Raw genomic sequence first — 24,150 nt, forward strand, 5'->3', positions numbered from 1 at the left:
TCACTGCTGTCAGTACACGCATGTGCCACAGCATGAGTTTTAAATGGAAAAGCAGGACATCCTATGCCCAACCACACTGAAAGAGAAAGTGTCCTTGCTACCTTTATCTGTTCAGTGCTGAATTATGTAACTTGTCTATTACAGTTTAATAGCAGGCAAGTTTTTGTGCTTTACATAGTAACAATACCACCTTGCATTTTATATATAGATGTTGATCCTATACGGGATTTTTCTTCCACAGATTTCAAAGCTGGGATGAAACCAGTTCTGCTTCTAATAAAATCTTGACCACATACCACATCATCATTTATTTTATGACATAATTTACTAGAAGACCAACTTGCAAAGGTGCTAGAGAGTTTAAAAGATGAATCATACTATTTTTCATATCCCTCTAACTCACAAATCAGACTGCCTTAGTACGAGTCCAACTGTACACGGTGCGGGAGAAGAAAATATCTAATGCATTTTAAAAAGTCTCCATAAAATAGTTTTCGTATTCATAACATTGCAGTATTAAAGGGCTGATATTGCAAAATCTACTAAATCTAGAAACAAAAGTCTTACACCGCTGGAAAGAAGATATTCTCAACTCTTCTGTTTCTAGCTCTGGTAATTGATAACGGATGTTAAACCGGTCACTGGTCCAATATCAAATCCTGCCTGTCCTAGGATTCAGGATAGTGCAGTTTTGGGAGGGAGAAAATTATTTTTGGGGCAGGCAGTTTTGTGGTTCTTTTAGGACCTGTTTGAAGCAGCTCAGAAACATTAGATGTTATCTCAAGTATAGCTGAACTAGTGGGCAAAGTACAGGTGGAAGGGTCAAGAGAACACAAATGCATGCAATTTACTCATGACTCTCTCATATTAACACATTACATGTTTAAGAATGGCTCAAACAATATAGTTCTTCCTTCGGGACCAGGAGGTCACATGTTACAATCCAACACTAGCATGCGGTTCTTGATACTAGGGTTACCATATTTCAGCAAGCAAAAAAGAGGATGGGAGGAGCCCCGCCCTAGCCCCACCCCATCCTGCCCTAGCCCCGCCCTGCCCCTCCCACTTCCCCCCCTCAGAACCCCCAACACTCCCCCCGCTCCTTGTCCCCTGACTGCCCCCTCCTGGGACCCCTGCCTCTAACTGCCCCCCAGAACTCCACCCCCTACCTAAGCCTCCCTGCCTCTTGTCCCCTGACTGCCCCCGCCTGAGACCCTCCTCCCATCCTAACTGGCCCCCTAGGACTCTACCCCCTACCTGTACCCTGACTGCCCCAACCCTTATCCATACCCCCACCCCCAGACAGACCCCTGGGACTCCCACGCCCCATCCAACCACTCTCCACCCCCTGACAGCCCCCCACCAGAACTCCCGACCCATCTAAACCCCTCTGCTCCCTGTCCCCTGACTGCTCCGATCCCTCTCCCCACCCCTGCCACCTGACAGCCCCCCCCCAGAACTCCCAAACACCCCCCCCGCTCCTTGTCCCCTGACTGCCCCCTCCTGGGACCCCCCCCAAAATGCCCCCCAGCACCCTACCCCCTACCTGTACCCTGACTGCCCAAAACCTTATCCACACCCCACCCCCAGAAAGCCCCCCCCGAACTCCCGACCCCCCCCCCCGTCTCTTGACTGCCCCCTCCAGAACCTCCCTGTCCCTTCTCCGACCCCCTGGCCCCCTTGTTGTTGGCCTTCGCCTAATAAATAAATAAATAAATAAATAAATGTCTCTGTGAGCTTGCTCAGGAACGGCCTGAGCCGTTCGTCCCGGCACTCTGGGGAGCGGGGGAGGAGCTCCAGACTGCCGGAGGCGATCTGCGAATGCAGGGAGGGAGTGATCTCTGCTGCAGGGGAGAGGAGGAGGGGCTCTCTCTGGCTGTCGGAGCCCCATGTAAATGGCACCATCCGGCCGGCTGCCCTGTTAGCGGCGCGCGCTCTGCATGGGGGGGGAAGTCCGGACATTTACAAATTTCCCCCGGACACTATTTTTAGCTCAAAAAGCCGGACATGTCCGGGGGAATCCGGACAAATGGTAACCCTATTGATACTGCCCTACGATACTTCAGAATGAGCACGGAATGCATTTTTCACAATTATAGGAGTTTGGATGAGAAACTAAACAGACGTCCTTTCTGTGCATCTCTGCAGACTTTCAAGATAAAAGTTAATAGATTCTGGCCAGTTGTGCAGGGGAGTAGGGAGGGAGAAGCACAACAAATTCCCCTCCCTCCCATACTCCCTTGTGCCCCTGCACAAGGATGGCTAGAATTAGTCTGGGAGAATGCAGTCCCTGCTCCCAATTAGCTCTCTACAACAGCACTAGCTGCTCAAAAGGGAGTGAGGAAAAGACTCCCCCACATACCCCCATCAGCATTGAGGAGTTGGCTGGCTGCAAGGGTGGCAGAGCTATTGCTCTGGTATGTATGCCTCGGAAACATCAAGAGGAATTCTAGCTACTTGATCCCACACCCCTAAAGCTCTCTTCTGCCTCCTGCAATGTAATTGCACTCAGGAGCAATTCTGTACCCAGCAAAGGGGGAAGGGATAGCATTGGCCTGCTAAACCCAGAGTTGCGAGTTCAATCCTTGAGGGGGCCATTTAGGGAACTGGGGTAAAAACCTGTCTGGGGATTGGTCCGGCTTTGAGCAGGGGGTTGGACTAGATGACCTCCTGAGGTCCCTTCCAACCCTGTGATTCTATGAAAGCTCAAAATAGCTAATTGACTAAACTAAAATTCAGAGTGAAAAATAAATCCAAAACTGCTAAGGAAGAAAACTTGCAGGAGTTGAAACTGAAACCTGATTACAAGTTATACTTGTTCTGTTAGAAATCAGGAGCACTTTTGTTATGTTTGTTCAGGGTTTTAATGACATGCCTGATTAGATTTTGCTTTGCTGATTCTCCCTCAACAAAATGCAAATGGACATTTATGACACCAAGGGACTATAGGACGTGAAGCTACTAATATACATTTCAGTGTCTGTGAAATTTATTATATTACGGATAGGTCAATAGTGACTCTACATTAAGACAGCATACACTTTTTAAAATATTGACTAACTTGATGAGGAAATTTTCAAAATGCTCCCTTTTTGAGTAATGACAGAGATAATTTTTTAAAATATTGCCACAATAGCTCTCTAATGCCATAGGCTTCCCCCTCATTCAGCTTCCCTAGCCACCATGACAAAGTGAAAATCATTTTTCTCCCTCCCAAGGCATTCACAAGGGGAGACAAGCAGGGGCACAGGCTCCCCAGTAATTGACTGGGGCACAGAGCTCCTCCGGCCCCGGGGCGGGAGCTGACAGCTCCTTCAGCCCCAGGACGGGGCCCAGAATGTGCCCCTCCAAAAACAGTGAAATTTAAATTCCTGCACATGCCCCTGCCTCCTTTTATTATTAGTAACATCAATTTTTATCCACGATGAGCTGGATTAAGATACAGTATCCATACCCATTCCTGTAGTGGTAACATCTACAAGAAAATGTGTACAGTACAAGAAAAATATGAGGTTGGAGTGAAGGTTGCGCACTTGAATAGGAGATAGTGAGGAATTGGGTGGATACATTGTAGTTGTCTATACTGGATGCTGGAATTGAAAAAGAGTTTGACATGGAGTTATGAGTGTGACAGTATTCGGTTTGTAAGGGATGTGGATTTGTGGCTGATCTGGAAGTTAAATGTTACCTTAAATGGTGTTTTCCTTGAATTTTAGTGTTTGTATTTCTTTTAAACACGTTTGAGCCACCTTAACTCTAAGTTAGCTAAGATTATGTGCAGGATATGTATATAAACAGTGCAGCAGATTTAAGTCTCTGGGGGACATTCTCCTTCAATGTTATATTTGTGTATCTTGGTGCTTAGCTGCCTCTGTTTTGAAATATTGAAACAATGAGAACTGTGAGTTATAGGAAAGAGATCCAGAGAAGCATGTTATTTGCATTGACTCTTTGCAACAAACATGTCGTTGCATTTTCAGGAAGAATCATCAGATTAAGTGTACACAAGTTGCCATATGACTCAAGCTACCTAGCAGAAGTTGCCAAAACACACCTGTATGTAGTTCAGCCTTCATCTTTGTTGTGTCTTTTCAGCTCAGGGGTCATATTGAGCTGGTTGGCAGAGGGTTCAACCTAGTTTACTTTTCTTGAGATGATGCCAATTTGTTTTCCAGAATCTAAGCCTATTCATAAAAAAGTGTCTCTCTCTCTTATGGTCACAAAGATGACCTTAAAAATGTGAACCAAATATAAATCAATCCAGTAATATCTGCCTGAGTTTACAGATAGCCTGAAACAATAACTCCAAAAGAGGTGTGAGCTGCTCTGCCATCCCAACGGAGTTATTAACTTTGCAGATAATGACAACATTTTAAATGTAAATGCAAGAAGAGAAGAATCATCATATTATGAAGATCTTCTTTGACTGGAGTCTCATTCTGGAATCTGAAGTGAGTGGAGCCTGGGAGAGTACCAATACTTTCTTCCACCCCACCCCAACTTCAACTATTGATTGGAATACTTGAAGAACCAAACCTCTGTTTCTGAAATCATTTAGCCTCCAGTGCAGGTCTAGTGCTCACTAGAGAAAGTGATCCTTAGCCTTTTTTTTTTTAATAGTATTGATCAGCTACATTACTCTCCCCCCCTCCCCCCAAAAAACAAAAAACCTTACCTTGTCCAGCAGTGCATTCTGCCATAAGCGGAAGATACTGAGGTAGCTTCTATCTCTAGCACTGAAGGATGTGAAGAAAAACTGTATGGAAGATAAGATGATAGCTTGCTTTATTGAATTCCCTCAAAATCATGGCCCCAGGGAAATGGATTAATACCTACAACTAGGCAGTCAATGTGATATGCAGCTATTGAGGACACTTACTGAAGCCTGTACAAAGGGCTAGATTCCCACTGTCTATACATTATATAAAACATTTTTGTTGCTTTTTGTGGCATCTACTTGCAAGCACTTACTCCAGTATAAAAAATGTCCTGTATATCATTTATCTGCTCCCTTAACCTCTTTCTCCCACTTGCACCTTCATGTATCCCTCTATGCTTGCAACAGTCTCCACTTATCAGTACCCTCACCCTCCTCCTTCACACCCACTGTTTGCATGATTTTTTCTTGCTAAGCTTCTCACCAAGGCCTGGCACATCATCCTTTACCTCAGGGGTTCTCAAACTGGGGCTTGTGACCAGAGGGGTCATGAAGTTATTACATGGTGGTCGCAAGCTGTCAGCTTCTACCCCCAAGCCTCGCTTCACCTCCAGCATGTATAACAGTGTTTAATATAAACAACTGTGTTTTTAATTTATAAGGCGGTGTTGCACTCAGAGGCTTGCTGTGTGAAATGGGTCACCAATACAAAAGTTTGAGAATCTCTGGTTTACCTAATCTGCTCTCTTGTGTTTTGCCTTGTCATTCACTGTTACTCATTCCATTTTTTAAAGTTTGTAACCTGTTCAGCACAGGGATAGAATCATGTCCTTCGCAGCAGGTAAAAACTAGTAAGACTCATGGGACCCACTATGGAACTGCAAGGGTCTCCCTTCAGTGTCAGCTATATTGAATAAGCAGCCGACTGGACCCTTCCTCAAAAACATCAGACTCATACTAGGCACCTGTCACCCTGTTTTCGGCCTAACAGTTTTGTTTTTCTGTGAGAGAAGGTTACTGAAAAGCTGGTGATGGGCCAACTCCCATCCCAATCCAGATTGGGCAAGCTAACCTATTGCAACTTGCTCTTTGGAATCCCTTTGAAATTCACCCAGAAGCTACAGCTAGTGCAGAATACAGCACCCAGGAGGCAGGGAGAAGCTCCTAATTATACCAAAACCCATTACAAAACAGCCCTATTAGCAGTTAGCAACTGTCTTCCAAGAATGTGTTTTATTTATAGAGGTTGCAAAACATCAAATTCCAATGCAAACCCACTCTGAAAAGGAAATCCCTAAAAATGGCATCATGGGGCCCTGTGTTTATTGTGTTCACTGATTCCACAGCAACTGTGCTCCAATAACAAGTAAAAAGATATTACTAGTTTTTAGCTCTGACTCACTGGGTTCTTTCTGGCCTAGGCATCATCACTAGTAATAAAGATTTTGCAACTGAAACTTAGCTGACAATTCTGTTGATGTTACAGAATAGACTTTGACATCCTCTCCCACAGCTGTGCTGACACTGCAGTGCTAACCCAAGTAAAGAGTAGCAAACACTTGTTGTAGTCACCAAAGTTATCAGATCTGATTGTGACACACACAGGGAGCAGGTGTGTGGAGTAAGATATATATATATATTTTTTTTAAAGAAACAGTCACTTCTCTGATCATAACTGCAGTTTAAATATACAATTGGGACAGTTGCCTTAGCCAACAGGAATCAACAAATGCTCCACCCCAGGAATTATTATGAAAAAAGGAAATACTAGCTTTTCACCTTCTCCCCTTCTGTTACAATTTGGATGGCATTTGGGATGAGCCGCGCAGTCTTCTCCTTTGTCATGAAGGTTATATCCTTCAAGGCAATAGAAATCTGAACAGAAATAGATACAAAAACACACATAGAAAAGTTATAAATCCCAGAAATCCACAGGGTACAAGACACGCAAGAGGAACTCAACATCAAACTAACCCACGCTACTTGAATAAAGCATAGTAGATGTAGGGTGCAGGACACTAGGACCGGCCTTAAGCACAAGCATACCAAAGCCTTATAATTCACAGCCCTGCCCAGCCCAGCTGAGCGCACCAGGACCAAATAGTGAACTGACAACTCACTGCACCCTTACCCTCCCACAGCAAGACTAGAAGATTCATGACACAAACCCTATCCTGACAGCAAGCTGAGCCCCACAAATCTGAATGCCAATCCTGGCTGCTACACTGGAGAAGACATTTGTACTCGCTTTTTCTGCTGTAATGTTTCATTTCTGCTAGCAGCCTGACAGATGTGCATGCAGGTACATTTGCCAAGTGGTGTGCAGCCCAGGGCACGGGTCACTTGCAGGTTTAAACTAGTGTAAATGGTGGAGTCTCTGTATCTTGAGGTCTTTCAACCATGATTTGAGGACTTCAGTAATTCAACAGAGGTTAGGGGTCTATTACAGGAGTGGGTGAAGTTCCATGGCCTGCAATGTGCAGGAAGTCAGACTAGATGATCACGATGATCCCTTCTGGCCTTAAAGTCTATGAGTCTATAAACACTGCTGTGGGGTCTTCCCAGTTGACGTGTGGGGTGCAGGCATGTGCTCTGCACATTAGTACAGGTGACACTTAAACTGCAACCATCTAGAATGTTAATAAGCAGCTCCCCAAGGTGATCCAAAAAAGAGCTTCCGTCTGGTCAGTCAGTAAGAGTTATAGCATGCTTGTTTCAGCTGGAAGCCATCTTTGCATAGCTTATACACACAAGGCCGAAGATCCAAATAGAAAAATCTCATCATGGTCTTTTGGCATTTCCTTTTTAAACACTTCACCTCACATCCATCCCCGGTGTAACTCCAGCATTAAGCTCAATGGAGTAACCCCGCAGATGAATTTGACTTCTTGGTATAGACAACCTAGATCATTATGCTGAATAAAACATTAACAGTTTTTCTATATTTTATGTATAAATAGGCTATTTATCACTTCTCCTGCATTCTTCAAAAAGCACTGGTACTGTCTAATCCAAAAGATCTCAAACTTTTTCACAGTGTGGACTACATTTTAATTCAGAAATTGTTAACGCCTCCATCCCCTTCCGTTGGCAATTGGGCAGACCACCCTTCTCTTCCCTATTCTCAACTGCATAACATCCCTGTGGCAACTACAGCAATTGCTCTCATGAAAAAGTAATATAATTGTAGCTGCTTTTTAATGCACTTTAGGAGTTGAAAATAAGAAGGAGACAGCACCATGTGGACATCCAGCTTTCTTCAGACCACTGGAAAGACACTGACCATAATTTCAGAACCTTTAGCTAAGATATTTTACAGAAAACATTTCTCCTACAGGGGATCTGTATTCTGCAGCAGTTCTGATGTAGGTCCAAGCTAGTCTTATTTCTAAAACTGTTAATTTGCGTCAGTGGAATCCACATGGACAGTTAATCCGTGGTGGGCTAGTGCAGGGTACATTCACATCCCCGCTTACCGTGAATTAACTGTTTGTGTAGGCAAGCCCACATCAGCAGCTAAACCAAATTGCAAGTATGCAACACAGGGAATGCCAAAACAAACCAGATGAGAACAGATAACAGATCCATCTGAGTACACATAATATAATACACCCATTCTTTCATAAAAGGCAAAGTGTCTTCATGAAGAATCTTTTTTTTTGGCAGAGGATTAAAAAAGTCAAAGAGTGAAAGGGCACCTCAAGTATATGTAGGGGGAAAACCTGCAAAAAATGGTATCAGATCAAGTTATCCAATATAGGGATAGAGACAATTTTGAACAGACAGATCTTAGTGTTCCATTGACTTCCAGGCTGCTCTTTGATTTTACTGTACTATAGAGATTTGTAACTCCAGTCACAGCGGCCGGCTGCCTTTTGCAGGACCAGCACCAATGGGATGCCCTCCATGATTACCATCACCAAGAAGGATACCTCAACCAGAAAGCTTCAGATATGATCCCCCAAAACAAAAAGGGACAAGGGATTTCTTTTAAGCAAACCAATAACCAAATACACAAAATAACTTACTGTGGTCTCCCATCGGAAGATGTTGCTGTGGAAACAGAGCCAGTTTTCAGAGAGGTACAGGCGTCCCTGCAGCAGAATATCCTTCTGGAGGGCACAGGCATAATCTATACACAAAGACCAAGATGAGCTTACTCACTCATTACAGTCCAATAGGACCAACCTTATTTTTTTCTGTTAACCCAACTCTCTTTGATTTAGAACTCAAAATTAGGGGAATAACTTTCATTACTCAAAGGAAAACTCCATAAAAATTAAACTCATATTGGGCCAAATCTAGTTTACTTTATTTATGACAAGGAATCCTGTTGATGTCCTACATCACCAAAGTCAATGGAATTATTTGTGTGATCAGGGAAAGCAGAACTCTGGCCATTGTGTATTACCCTCTGGTTTCAGGTATCTGGCAAGGCATGGCAGTCAATGAACTTCTGTTTTGCAAAGAAAATCAAGCAGAATATAGAAATTGCACTCTACAAGTCAAGCTACAGGCCACTTGAATGAAGTGGCAGAATACAAAGGCAATATTTTGTCTACTAATTCAGAATATATAGTCAACCAGTCACACATACCACAATATAATGTATTGTACATTTCTAAGGTGAATCATTTTACACTCCTTATCATATCACAACTCACAAAGAGCTAAAAAATCCATACTTAGTAGATATCTGGCCAGGACACTTCAGTCAGAGGTCTTTTTCAGTCAAGGTTTCTTTTTACTTTTATTACCTATATGAAATGGCCTCTGGCTGAAATATCGCTGCTGGGAACTGACTGTATCTTGAACAGTCCATTAATGCAGTGGTTCTCAAACTTTTGTACTGGTGACCCCTTTCACATAGCAAGCCTCTGAGTGTGACACACACACACCCTTATACATTCAAAACACTTTTAAATATATTTAACACTATTATAAATGCTGGATGCAAAGCGGGGTTTGGGGTGGAAGCGGACAGCTCGCGACCACCCATGTAATAACCTCGCAACCCCCTGAGAGGTCCCGACCCCCAGTTTGAGAACCCCTGCATTAATGGATCTCTATTAACAACAGCAAGGAGCTAATTCATCTCTTTACTGGTGTCACTGTGATTTAAAGAGCAGAAAGATTCACCATTGAAGCAGTAAGTGTAGGATTTTCGTAAATGCCTAGTACTGGCTTCATTCCTCCCACTGAAGTAAAGGGTAAGATTCCTATTAACTACACTGAAAGCAACGTTAGGACAACATTAAGCCCTTTTGAAAATCCCACCCTAAGAATATAAATTCTATATAAATACTAGGTTGATTTGTTTTACACATTTGAGGTATTAAATTACATGCATGAAGCTGAAACAACCATGACTGTTACGGGGACATTGTCAGGTGAAACTTGGGCCAAAATTTAGCTTTAATACACATCAACTTTTACAAACTGAGGACCGATAAAAATTTCCTTGAATTTTCCCCCCACATTCAAATGGAAACAGTGTTTTCAACAAATTAAAATTACCCGGCAATATTTGCAACCCCAATATATGAGAAACTGAAAGCGGAACTGACAAGAAACAAGTTAGCACAGGCTGAAAGAAATTCAAGTTAACAGGCAGCATAGAAAATATTAAAAGAGACACTGTCCAAATCAGTCTTCTGATAGAGAAACCTTTAAATACTGTGTCCTGACTTTTAAAAGAATTCCATCTTAACCCTTTTATTAATTTTTTTTATGCCCTTCTGTGTTTATAAGGGTCTTTTGGACAGGTATAAGAACGTCACCACCAAAACATATTGGGGCCATTTCTCCACCCTATCTCCCTTCTCTCTGTATACCTGCCAACCAGCTGCCTCTTTGGTGTCAGCTTTGCTGCTACTAGTAAACACGCTTCCTTGCAGAGCTCAGGGAAGAATATGCACATGGGGATCCCCCCAGAGTAGAGCATGAGCATGATGCAAGTGATCAGCAACAAAACAGTGGAACTGACTATACACAATGGGATGTCAAAATGCACAAAACAGGCAAACCGAAAATTGAGACTAAATGTTAATCCCAGTGCTAGTAACCTATGAGCCGAATTGTAAAAACAGATATAAAATGTTAAAGATGAAAACAAACTTTTTAATGAACTGGTGCTCTTCCAATCAGATTTTTTAAACGTTTACACTATGAAAATCTAAGGCACTTACTTTATAGGATAGGTATGGAATCACTGTCATTTTTGTATAATCTTTATCTCTAATTCTCATAATTATAAGAATGTACAAGAGTAACTACAAAAAAGAAAAACATATTATAAAGAACAGCAGTAGTTACATTTCTGTTGACAACAATGAGTAGGTGATAACTACGTTAAATATTTGTAGATGAATAATAACTACTACAGCTTGGGTTAAAATCCACTATACCAAGCAAATGAATGGTTTTAAGACTGGAGGTCAGAAAAGGTCCTTTTAAATGAATGCTGCTCCCATGGGGTAAAAGAGTAATTACATAAAATAATGACTTTGTTTGCTTCTGACTGAGGCGGTGCTATATTGCTGGGATTAGTCCATCAGCAAGTGTATTCTTCAAATCCCAGGTAGTCTGTTCATGGCAAATATGCTTAATAGAATTTGCTTCCAGGTGCGTGAAGGTTCTAATTTCTCTTCTATAAAAGCACTTTGCTGTTTCTGGGTAGACTGTGCTGTAGCCACAACACCAAGCATCTAGCAAGACTGTCTTCCTGGATTAAAGGCTGCCTTTTTGTTGCAAGAGATAAACCCTGAAAAACCATGATGTTATTTTGGTATCAGAATACTTATCTCTGATACAGTGTATTTGTTAAGTGGGTCTCCAGTGGTACAGTCAGGCTTGCTTGCTGAGTGACCTATTAAGAAATGGTGAGGTGTGTCATCAGCATCAGGTACAGAGGCAAGAAGATAGTGGGTCTGCTGGGTTTTAAGCTCTCCATTTGATAACAACTGGCAGAATGGAAAGGCAGGGCTCAAAATAGGTGTTTCAGTGCCTTCAGGTAAATACAACAGCTTGATGTTCTTTTCTCACTAACCCCTTGTTTTTCTTCTAGTCGAAACATTCTTTTTCTCCAGATCTGTAATCCTGTCCTTGCAGTCCCACTGATGTCCTCTTGATAGTATACATGGTTCCAGTTCACCCCGGTGATCAGCAAGCTTTATCCTTTTTAGCAGTAGTCATCCAGTTAAGTTTGTAGAGTAGTTTACATATTTTCCAATTCATTTCCATAACTATGGTGAGATCTGGAGCGATTTTCACTATGCATTTCTTATAAGTATCTGAGGCAAATGGGCTGGTGGTAGCGGATATCATTGTATTTTCTCTCTGAGCCCAACAAACCCAAAGTTCTTTTTAGATTGAAGAAAAGACTCCATGGAATGGTCCTAAATTCTGCAGACCACTTATTAGTGAGGTCCTTGCTCTCTCATAAAGGTTCTGAGCTGATTATTAAGGAGCAGGGACAGAGCTCATGGTAAGCGTGACTTACCTAGCTATTCGAGACACCTTAGAAATTCTTACCACCTGTCTAATATCCAAAAATATTCTGACATGTTTACAAAAAAAAATCCAAACTTATTTGCCTGGGTCATGGTGAATTTAAAATGTGCATCTTTTCCCTTTTCTGCTTAGCACTAGGCTAGCATCACAGGACCCCAAGAAATAGGTAATATTTTTACCTGAGAATGCCCCTTGGGAGGTACATTAATCCCTCAGAAAGACACTGCTTGTTGTGCTTCATTTCTTGTATAGTCTTTGGTAAACCTGATGATATGATTCTCTCTCTTTCCCATTCACTACCTTGCCTCAAAGCAAGGAGTTTAGCAACACAATTCATAGGCCATGACTTTGGGGAGAGGGAGTTTTCCCTTTACTCCCCCCCCACCACCACAAAAACGCCACCATTGAGACATAGGAGCCGCCCCTGGCAAATGAATTTTTCACAAACCATTTGCCTGATAAGACACCTGACATAGGTGCCATGGCATATCACCTTCCAGAAGAAATGCCTTCATATTAGACTTCTGCCTTATACAGTCCTTTGAAATAGCATACCAGGAAGAAGTGACAGTTCTGTGCTGCAAGTCCGTTTCTCTCCTCCCTCCGCCATGGGCTGTTTATTGCTTCAGAAAGAAGAGCATCCCAATTCTTCTCCCTGCAATCCTGACCTTCTTAAAAAACAGACTTCTATGCAAGGAGAAAGCTTTCAGGAGTCCCTCTGGACATGTGTTTGTCTGTCTGTCAAGGTAACATCTACTATCCTCTGTGCCATTGCTGCTTTCTCATGGGTGGCAAAATCTCTACTGGCAGTGCCAGAAACAGGACTCATGCAATGACAACTGTGAGCAATGCTTTCTGGGACTTTATCTCCTGCAGAAGCCAGACAGATGGACTGATAGGCATCACTAACACAGTGCTCAACTCCCTGCCAGCCTGAGAAATGGTTGCACTTGGACACATTTTTAAAGATGCTTCACTTAAACCCAGTGTCACCTTAATGAGAAACATGATTTATTTAATTTTTTTAGGCTTCATTTGTTGAGACTCATTTCAAGAGAGCTTTGAGTTTAGATTCTGTATTAACCCCCTCTCCTCTGTTAGACCTAGTTAGCCTTTGTTAGTTACCATTTTAAAAAATTGCCCCCCTTCACCTCCCTCTCATTCAACATCTGTTAAGTGTCTGAAGCAGCAAAATGTGAAGATGCACCAAATGTATTGCCCATGCCAGAAAAGAGTCCAGTGGCACAAATAAAAATGTCTAGGATATAATTCTAACTCTGCTCTTTCCTCACATTCTCCAAGCCAGTCATAATCCAAACATTTCTGAGCCTATCTATTCAATATGCTGTCCCAGCACATCCTTCTCAGGATGGCCTGGCCTCTCCTTTCCCCTCATGATTGCCTGTGACAGGTGCTACCTTACATACGTTCCATGGCCAATAGGTGTTTTGCCATCTATGGGAAGGATAGGAGAAGTTACCTTAAGAGACACCCCATGACCACCATCCAGAGGGGCTGGAGGCATTCCTCCAGCATAGGAGTCTACTTTTAAGGTCAGGGTTACAGGGAGAAGAGCTGGGAAGCTCTTCTTTGAAAAGCAGTTTGCTGCTAGTCCACATAGGAGGGAGGAGTGAAACAGATTCCCGTGCTATCGCTAAAGTTGTTTGTCTTACAAACACCTGCTGCTGCAACTTTGGCATTATCAACAATAATAGAGTTTGGTTGGTTTGTTCACATCTTACCTACTATGAGCCTCTCCAAATCTGGCAGATGTGAAAACTGTCTCTTAAACTCCTCACTCCTATATTTATAAGTGGAACTTGAGATCTGCAACAATGAAAGGTGAAAGGTTAAAGTAAACAGCTTTATTTTCAGCTACCAACTATCTTCATACTAGCAGGAAACTAGCGATATAGTGCAAAGAAAATAAACACCAGAAGACTGGAAAAGAATAGACAGTATCTAAATGTATTTACCACTGTCATTATGCTCTGTTAGACAATGCTATGCTGCTATAAACTACAACCCCAAATTGAAATATCAGATCTGTTATATACAGCATTGTCTCAGAAATGCAGCTGCACAATGGGATTTTTGCCACTTTCAGTAATTAAACTGGTAGACTGGTGACACTAAAGACCAAAGTCCATAGAACAGGTACAAGGCAGGTACCAGCACCACCAGATTCCAGATCCTGCTCTACCTATATGATTCACCCCTTAATAAAGGGACCACTTTTAGGGGTAACAGGGTAGTTTGGTCTCCAGGGCCCCTTTAAGACTATGGGCTTGTCGGCGGATAGTGAGATCGATCTATCGGGGATTGATGTATCGCATCTCGACGCGATACATCAATCCCCGAATGCGCTCCCCGTCGACTCCGGAACTCCACCAGAACGAGAGGCAGAAGCAGAGTCGATGGGGGAGCGGCGGCCATCGATCCCGCGCCGCGAGGACGTGAAGTAAGTCAATCTAAGTCGATCTAAGATACGTCGACTTCAGCTACACTAGTCTCGTAGCTGAAGTTGCGTATCTTAGATCGACCCCTCCCCCCCAGTGTAGACCAGGCCTTACAGCACTGCAGTGTGTACCACTGTAGTGCTTAATGAAAACATTACCTACAGTGAAGGGAGAGCTGCTCCCATTGGAAGAGTTAATCCACCTCCCCAAAAGACATTAGCTACGCTGATGGGAGAAGCCCTCCTGTCCACATATCGCTACCTACACCAGGGGTTAGGTGGCATAACTACGTCGCTCAGGCATGTGGATTTTCCCTGAGCGATGTAGTTATACCAACATAAGTCTGTAGCGAAGACCAAGCCTTAGCCTCTCTGCTGAGGCTGCCAACAAAGGGGCCAATTGGTACTAACATGGTGGTGGTTTTTGCAATGTGGATCTAAACTTCAATAATATATAAAGAATTTTGGAATGCCTTCAGTATAAAATGGTATTGTTAAAACAAATTCTAATCTATTCCCTGTTAATAGTAAGGTGATTTACAATAAACTAAACTGCTGCTGTACAAATCATCGTGTTTTAGCAACATTGCAACTGAAAGAGGAAGAACTCATCTCCCGGTGTCCCAACAATGAGATATAAACATACCATAAAAGCCTCGTTAAATCTAGTGTGTGAGAAACTTTTATTAAGAGATGTAAGCAACAATTGGCCATTGCTCTTTCTGAATAATAAAGGTGTCAACAGATGTTTGACATGTCCCATACACACACATTTCTGTACCATCGTATCAAGCAGTTCAGTGTAAAATACAATGAATCACTTTTGGCCATTTGACCAGACTCCTTTATAAACCCTTACTCCATTTTCCATGCACTATTACGATGTGCACTGTATCAGTTAACAGCCAGTTGTAGCTGTGAATTTTAAGTTTTCAAAGTAATTCCACCCTAGAGTAAATTAGTCTTTAGCTAGGAGTTATTTTTAGTAAAGGAATGATAGTGATGGCCCAAGTACATTAGCTCTAGGCATAGAATCATAGAAATGTAGGGCTGGATGGGTCCTCAAGAGATCCTCAAGTCCAGCCCCCTTTGCTGAGGCAGGGCCAAGTAAACCGGGACCATCCCTGACAGGTGTTTGTCCAACCTGTTCTTTAAAATCTCCAGTGACAGGGATTCCACAACCTCCCTTGAAAGCCTATTTCAAAGCTTAACTACCCTTATAATCACAATTTTTTTCCTAATATCTAACCTAAATATCCCTTGCTGCAAATTAAGCCCGGTACTTCTTGTCCTACTTTCAAAGGACATGGAGAACAATCAATCACTATCCTCTTTATAGAAGTCCTTCACATTATTTGAACACAGTTATCAGGTCCAGTCTTCTTTTATCAAAACTAAACACGCCCAGTTTTTTTTAAACCATTCCTTATAGGTCAGGTTTTCTAAACCTTTTGTCATTTTTGTTGCTCTCTGGACTATCTCCACCTTGTTGACTAATATTCAATTTGTGATTCACTATATCCCCTAGGATCCTTTTCAGCAGTACTACTGCCTAGCCAGTTATTCCCCATTTTGTAGTTGTGCCATTTGATTTTTCCTTCCTAAGTGAAGGAATCCTCATGTAACCCCAGTTCTATGATTTTAACATTCCCATCTGGGACTTCTGCTCCATACTGCCAGAACTGATGACCCTGTATAAATCAAACACTGGTTGTCTGCGTATGCTCAGGACTCAAGTTCTTTAGTCAGGATGACAAGGAAATAGGTACTATGAGGTGATGGGTTGAAATGAATAGTCCTCATAGGTTAGCAAGTGCTCTTTTTTCATTTAGCTAACTGTATTTTTTTTAAAAAGTCAGCAATGTTACAAATACCACTTAAGATGACTCCAAATAAAAGGGATTAAAAATATTTCTCTTTATTTTTTCAGTTTGTTTACTGAAACAGAACTTTGGGGACAGCCAGCACGCCTGGTTGATGAGCGGCTTTCATACAGCAACAGGGGAGAAAAAAACATTTTTAAAAATGAAAAAGATGTGATTTGTAAAGAAGAATTGGCAGGGGAATTCAAAGGCTGGATAGCATTTGGAAAGGAATTTGCAGGAAACTACATTTAATCAGGACCAGCGTGTTCTACAAGTCAATGCAGGGCCGGTGCAACCCATTAGGCAACCTAGGCGGTCGCCTAGGGCGCTAACATTTGGGGGGCGGCGGCCGGATCTTCGGCCGCCCCGGTCATCGTCGGCATTTCGGGGGCGGGACCTTCCGCCACCTAGGTCCCTGAGTCAACCCTGCTGAGATTCCTGTGGTTTCAGGGAGTCTAGGGATTTTGAACTTGATGCTTGATGACTGCAATTTGCGCTTGTGATGATGGAGCACTAGTACACACACACAAACAAATGTATTTACAGTCCAGTACAGTAAATGTGATGCAGATAATCAAACTACAAGCGTTCTCACGCTGGCTTCAGCACCAATTTAAGGAACCACCCCTCCAAGGGGAAGGAGACGTAATGTCTCCAAACAATGTGTGTGAGAGAAAAGAGCTATGCAAAATCTAGATATTAGGAAAAGGGGATCAGGCAGTGGAGAAATTGTGAATGTGTCTGTAGAAGGCTAATGCTTGACACAACTCAGGCAACAGCACAGAGAATCAAAACTCTAGAGAGCCTCCAGAATCTAAACATTAAGTAACCTCAATCTCTAGGGCATTAAACCTGTTATCTCTGTGTTCCTTACCTGAGAGCCCTTTGTTGGCATATGAAATCATGTCTGTTTTTCCAATCATTTGAAAAGAAGACAACAACAAGAAATCATCCTGCTTATTTGCACACTAAGCTTTTCAGACTGCTAGGAAAAACCTGCTCTGAATTCTTATCTAATCAGTCCAGTTCCACTAGAAGGAATTTAGACATTGAACTTTCTTAACCTTCTCCTTTCCTTGCTTTGTATAGCAACTGGTTCGCATTCCTAGGGCTAGAATTAAGTGTTGACTTTCCAGCCACCCCAATCTTTTAAATCAGCCAGCCATAATCAGCAGGGCAAGTTGTGCTGGAAGACAAATGGGACAAATTTCCAGACCACAGGCACAAAACGGCTGGGGCTCATTGGTGCTGTGATAATACAAATAAATTAATAATATAAAAAAACAAAAAACTCCTAAGACATTTCAACTTCTCCAAGAACTACACCTCGTATTTTCAAGCTACCGTATTGTACTTTTGTTCTACAAGCTTAAGTGTAGTGAAATGTATAAAAGGCTTTCATTCTGGGCTACATGAGATGCCACAGAGGTTATGTAGAGGACAGGCATTGAATAGACAGAAGCTCTAGCATTTTATAGGGGAAGTAGATGTCTCAATTTTAGCACTATAGAGCCTGGGCATTTCTCACAGTTTAATGTCGTCATCATACATGTGATATCATGCAACACCACACGAGGACAATACTATAATGAAACTAGATAGCGAGATGTGGAGACAACCTGTGAAAAACTATGCACTACCATATCACCAACTGTCTTATCAATTTTTGTAAGTATTAAAATAAATCATTGTAGGTCGGGTAGGGAATGAAGACTAATCTATGAAATTTTGTTGTCCATTATATAAATGCCCTTATGTATGCCATGCAATTTGTGAAAAAATATCAGCGGAGTTAAGCAAAGCCTAGCCCGCATTCCTGAACTAAAAGTATTACAGAAGAGACTGTTACTTCAGTACACAGTATCTTTAGGAAGCACCGAGCCAACCCATAGGCTTTCCAGATTGTCCTATTTAAAACTGCATCAGTCAGGAAATTCAGAGTCAAGGTTCCAAAAGCAACCTTAGCTCTGTCTCTTTGCAATAAAATAGAGTCTTACTAAAAAATACCTTCAGGTAATAATGTATTCAGCAGATAAGGAACTAGAGTTTTCTATGCTGTTCTTCCAATGAGGCTCCATAGGTAAACTGAACTGTTTAAACTGCATCTTGTCCTTCTATCCCTAAGATGTAATGTTTCCTAGAAAGTGCAAAAAATCTGAACACATCTCAGGCAACCACTAGGAAAGGAAGTTACTTGAGAACATGTATAAGTCAATGGGACAACACACATGCTTAAGAACCTTGCTGAATCAGGACCTGAAGGAGAAGAGCTATATAGTCTATTGCATTTGCCTTTTTTGTTGTTGGTTGCAGCGTCCAAGAGCAGAAACGACAAACCACATCACACACTAGTGGACATCTTGTGTTCTCTGGATTTTATTTTACAGACATGAACACAAATATAAATAGCTATGAACAAAATTGTGGCTTTACCAGTGGTGACATACCCCCACATATATCCTGATCTCAACCACAGACCCTCACACCCAACAGTGCTTTCTGACCTTAGCACCAATTCCTGCTAAGTACTCAGGGCAGCACTTTGGGTCCCAGTGCCATGTAAAGCCCTCAGGCCGTCAGCATTAGATATTCACTGCTTATAGCCATTAGCCTCACTTAGCCCTCAAGTTACAATCAGCAACGCCTGTCTTTTCATTTCTGCTCCCAGTGTCTACAGCCAAGCAGTGCTGAGCCACCTCATCTCTCCACCAACAATGCAAATCCTTCAAGGTAGAGGAGTAGAAGGAACACAGTGCTGAAGTCAGCCTGCAGGTTGGAAGTAAATATGGCCTGGAGTGGTGTATTTTGAGAAGACTGGGCTGAAGAAACAGAAGAATAGAGACCAGATGTGCACCATTTCTCAGGGATAGTGAAGTGCAGGGTAACTGTTTTCATCTGGAATTCCTGGACATTGTCTAGCAATAAAATTCAGAAACACCACTTAGGTTACAATCAAACTGCATTTATCTCACCACCACCACCACACTCAAATATATATATATTGAAACTTACCTAAAATCAGCATTTGAAGCCCAGTGGTTTTCCCCATGGATTTCAGTAATGAATTTCTTCCTGTTCAAACGTCTCTTACTTCAGCTCCTTAGGATCAGACATCCATCCCTAAGTCTTTTTCAGAGTCATTGATTCCTAGGATAAAGTCCCCTCATTCTATAAGTATGGCCTACATTCTTTGTTCCTAGATGTACAACTTACATTTGGTTATATTGGAACACGTTACTTGTTTGCGCCTAGTTTAACCAACGATCCAGATCGCTCCACATCAGTGATCTGTCCTCTTCATTATTTACCACTCCCCTACTCTGTGTCATCCATACATTTTATTAGTAATTATTTTATGTTTTCTTCCAGGAGACTGATTAAAAAAAAAGTTAAAGTAAGGTGAAGAACTGATCCTAGCAGGATCCCACTAGAAACACACCCACTCACCGATGTTTCCCCATTTACAATTACGTTTTGAGATCTATCATTTAGTAATTTTTAATCCATTTAACATGTGCCTTGTTGATTTGGTATTGTTCTAATTCCTTAACATGTCATGCAGTACAAGGCTTTACAGAAGTATACCTAAGTATATCATATCAACATTGCCTTTATCAATCACATTTGTAATTTAATCAAAAAATAATCAAGTTAGTTTAACAAAATCTATTTTTCATAAACCCATGTTGATCGGCATTAATTAAATCACCTTCCTTTAATTCTTTAGTAATCCAGTTCCAGATCAGCCATTCCATTATTTTGCCTGGGATTGATGTTAAGCTGACAGGCCTATAATTATTTGGGTTATCCCGTTTACCCTTTTAAAAATATTGGCAGAACATTAACTTTCTTCCAGCCCTCTGGAACGTCTTCAATTTTCCAAGTAGTATTAAAAATCAATATTAACTATTCAGACAGCTCCTCGGCCATCTCTTTTGAAACTTCTGGATGTGAGTTTATTTGGCCCTGCTAATTTAAAAATGTCTAACTTCGGTAAATGTCGTTTAACCAAGAGTAGGTAGATGGAGGCCATAGTCTTGTTTCACATAAGCCAAAAAGCTGCATGATGGTAACAACTTTCAATCACTATCAACATGGGCTACATGTTCAGACAGGTAGCTTGTACATGAATTTTGTCCTGTTCCAACCATGCACCAGACTGTTCTTTTCTCTAGCATGTAGAGTGGGGGATTTAAACCCTCCTGGACAGGGAGTGTGCGCATGCTGTCAACCATTTTGTTTTTTGAAAATGGTGCCATCTGAGCATCTGTAGTCACCTATTCCTAGATTTTCCAAACAACCATGCTTCATTTAACAGGTCACGTGAGGCACTTCTTAACCAATAAGAAGAGGGAAAATAAATATAATGCTGGAAGAGGCATCCCAGTTGCTGTAGGATCTGTAGAAGTCTGTTTACCAGAAATTTGCAGGCAATGAAGGAAATGCAAGCATATTCATAGCCACTGTAGGAAAAAGTTTAAAGAGCCAGGAGTAGGCCTTACTTACATTCATTTTCGGATCCTCTTCATTCACCCTGAGCTGCTCTGGAGAGGAGAGTCTCCTAAGCACAGGGCACTCTTCCAGCTGGCCACTGGCAGGCACAGGTCTGTGTTCTAGTGTCATTATGTCCCCTTCTCTGGCCCAGCCCCCCTCCTATTTGCAGAGGCTGAAGGAGAAACAGATTTTAAATGTTTTCAGATTATCTGTGCTGACAGAATGGAGAGAGAGATAGTTTACTCCTTCAGTCAGACCTGGGGTCAGGTGAGATGTTCTCCAGTAGGATTACAAAAGGTTTCATTCCAGCTACATCATTTCTGCTTTAGGAGCACAACACAGAAAATCTCTAGAAAAGGGACATTAAAATACAAAACACAAGGTGAATGCTCATGTACTAAATATTCCAGCTGAAACACAGAGATGAGGTCTCACTGCTTAGCAGCTGCTGGAGCCTTTCCCTGCTGCAGAGAGCTGCCAGAGCATTTCCCCAATGGAGTCTTTCCCTGCAGCGGGGAAAGGCTATAACACTACAGTGCTAAAAACAGTAGTGTAGATGGGGGATGCATTGCCTGAGCATGTAGAGAGCCATGTAGGGTTCATACCCTAAGGTTCTGGCATGTTACTCGCCTATGCAGTGCCTCACCATCTACACTGCTATTTATACCCATGCTAGGGGGCGTGTAGTGTATGTACTCCACATGCTGTCGTAAGTATGGAGTGTAGACATACCCCAAGAGTCCCAAACCATCAAATGAAAGTGTAAGCACTAATGGCTACCACAGATGCACAGTAGGCTATAAGTATAGGAGCATAGTAATCCAAATATCAAGTGTCTGTATAGAAGATTTTGTGAAGGAACACTACCAATGTTCCCTCTAATTTTTTCCATCCATGGGCGGAATGAATTTTGTTACGTACAGCACCAATATGGAGGTATTATGTGGATGTGTGACACCAGTAGAAACAAAAAGCCTAGATATAATATATCTTTTAAAAGTTATAGGTATGGAAGAAGAAAGAATATTAAAACAAGGAATAATTAACAAGGTGCACTGCTTGAGATGTTGCTTTAATATGAACTCAAATAAAAAGAAAATTAACACTGCAAAATTTTCAGTAGCCTTTTCGAATCTTACATGTATCTATTCCTTTGAGGCATAAAACAAAATTATCCATTTTCTTGACATAGAAAACAAAATATTTTATCATTAGTATTGATGCATGAAATAAAATAATTGTTACACTTTCTTTATGCTTGAAATACGTTGACCTCCATGGGGGCCTCACAAATCCTGAAGCCAGGGGTTTGGCAGGGATAGGTTTGGGGATTTGAAGGGGCACCCCCAGACCCGGGGCTGCTGCATCTCTCCCCGCCGCAGCCCTGCATGCCCCAAGCTCCCCCATCACTACCCCCCACCTCACCCCACTGCCATCTTCCAGGTCCACTTGTGGCTGCACCTCTGTGCGGTGTGCACGCCTGCATGGCTCTGCTAATTAAGTGAGCAGCCCTTGATGGGCTCCTGTGCAGCCGTGCACCTTGGAGGGAACACAGCCCAACACATATCCATATAAATCCAAACCATGTCTGAAAAGTGAATGTCCATTTATAAAAATACTTTCTCAGATCAAATATTCTGGCACCATTTCTCAGCTACTGGATGTCCATTTATAATTAAAAAAACAACAAAAAACACAACCACCAACACAATGAAATTGAGTGAATTTGGCATTCAAGACAGACTGACAATATTTGTTTTTTTGAAGTGTAGTTGTAGCCAGGATATTAGAGAGACAAGGTGGGTGATGTAATATCTTCTATTGGACCAAATTCTATTGGTGACAGAGACAAGCTTTTGAGCTACACAGCGCTCTTCTTCAGGAAGAGCTCTCTCTCTTCCCAACAGATGTTGGTCCAATAGAAGATATTACCTTACCCACACATTGTCCCTCTAACATTAGTTTTAAATAGGGTGACCAGATAGCAAGTGTAAAAAATCGGGATGGGGTGGGGGTAATAGGCACCTATATAAGAAAAAGCCCCCCAAAAACCGGGACTGTCCCTATAAAATCGGGACATCTGGTCACCCTAGTTTTAAAAGCCAGGTGTAGTACAATCAGATGCTATGCAAGCTGCCCCTTACACTGCCCTGCCAACTCACTTCCATGTTGAGCATAGCACCCTCATAGTAGCCCAGTCCTGGATTCCCCACATGCTGCTCTGTGCTGATATGCCTCAGTCCTGATCAACGGTAACCCAAGTTATCCCAGTCCTGGGCCTTGACCAAGGCACCTCAGTCCTGACCTGCAGCATATTATGCTTTTCTGAAAAGCAGCTGAAGGTGGTACTGGAATATTGTTGTCAAACAGTTCACAAACAGGCACAGCTCATCACCAAACTTATTTAATCTTCTGACTCCATTGGATTGGCACTCTGATCTTTAGAAGTAAATTATTTGCACACACTCAGCTCCTCCCACCACACAGATCTCACCAACTCCCTGGTCTTTACTAGAGCCTAGACCACAGTTTCTTAATATGGTTGCAACAACATAGGTTGGTTTCATCCACATAGGCAAGATCAAACTATGTTATAACCAGGTCAGGGCACTATCATATCAAAGCACATTTCTTGAACAGTCACATTTATAGTGCAGATTAGCAGAGTAATATAATTCTGTTGCTTAAAAAACTAGGAACATGTTGTTAAAAACAAAGTTACTCCTGCAGGAATTCTGCACCACTGCACATGCACAGAATTCATGTCTCCTGCAGATTTTTTTTCTCCACAGAAAATTCATTGTCAGAGAGGTGCTGCAGTTACGCCTTTTGCCCACCAGGGGCTGCTGTGGCACCAGAACAGAGGGCCTCCAACTCACCATCCATAGCAGCCAGCAGCCAATAGGGAGGAGAGGCTATGTTCCTCACCGCGCCCTGCCTGCAGGGCCAGGTGATGAGGCACGGGGTATAAGGGGGGGGGGGCGAGAGAGCTGGGCACATGGGGCTGCTAGGGAAGTCACATAGACTGGGATTCAGACGGGCTAGAGGGGGGACAGATTGGGGCAGGGGCAGAATGGGGGGTGTAGGGCCACATGGGGATGGTGGTGTCCAAGTGAGGGGTACAGGGACACATGGGGATGGGGGCAGATGTGCCTGACTGAATG

The 24,150-nt window shown here is 42.4% G+C and overlaps 1 protein-coding gene across 1 annotated transcript in view; it reads right to left on the reverse strand.

The window, feature by feature from the left end:
- Nucleotides 1-24,150, reverse strand: part of GRAMD1C (GRAM domain containing 1C) — an 82,822-nt gene that overhangs the window by 31,291 nt on the left and 27,381 nt on the right. Inside the window, exons 3-6 of the mRNA XM_065418494.1 lie at nucleotides 13,912-13,996; nucleotides 8,686-8,789; nucleotides 6,437-6,532; nucleotides 4,676-4,756 (exon numbers count right to left, since the gene is read on the reverse strand). Of these exons, the coding sequence (XP_065274566.1) occupies nucleotides 4,676-4,756; nucleotides 6,437-6,532; nucleotides 8,686-8,789; nucleotides 13,912-13,996 (366 nt within the window). The remainder of the gene's footprint in view (nucleotides 1-4,675; nucleotides 4,757-6,436; nucleotides 6,533-8,685; nucleotides 8,790-13,911; nucleotides 13,997-24,150) is intronic.

The sequence above is a fragment of the Emys orbicularis genome, chromosome 1, assembly GCF_028017835.1.
Source record: "Emys orbicularis isolate rEmyOrb1 chromosome 1, rEmyOrb1.hap1, whole genome shotgun sequence".
Taxonomy (NCBI): Eukaryota; Metazoa; Chordata; order Testudines; family Emydidae; genus Emys; species Emys orbicularis.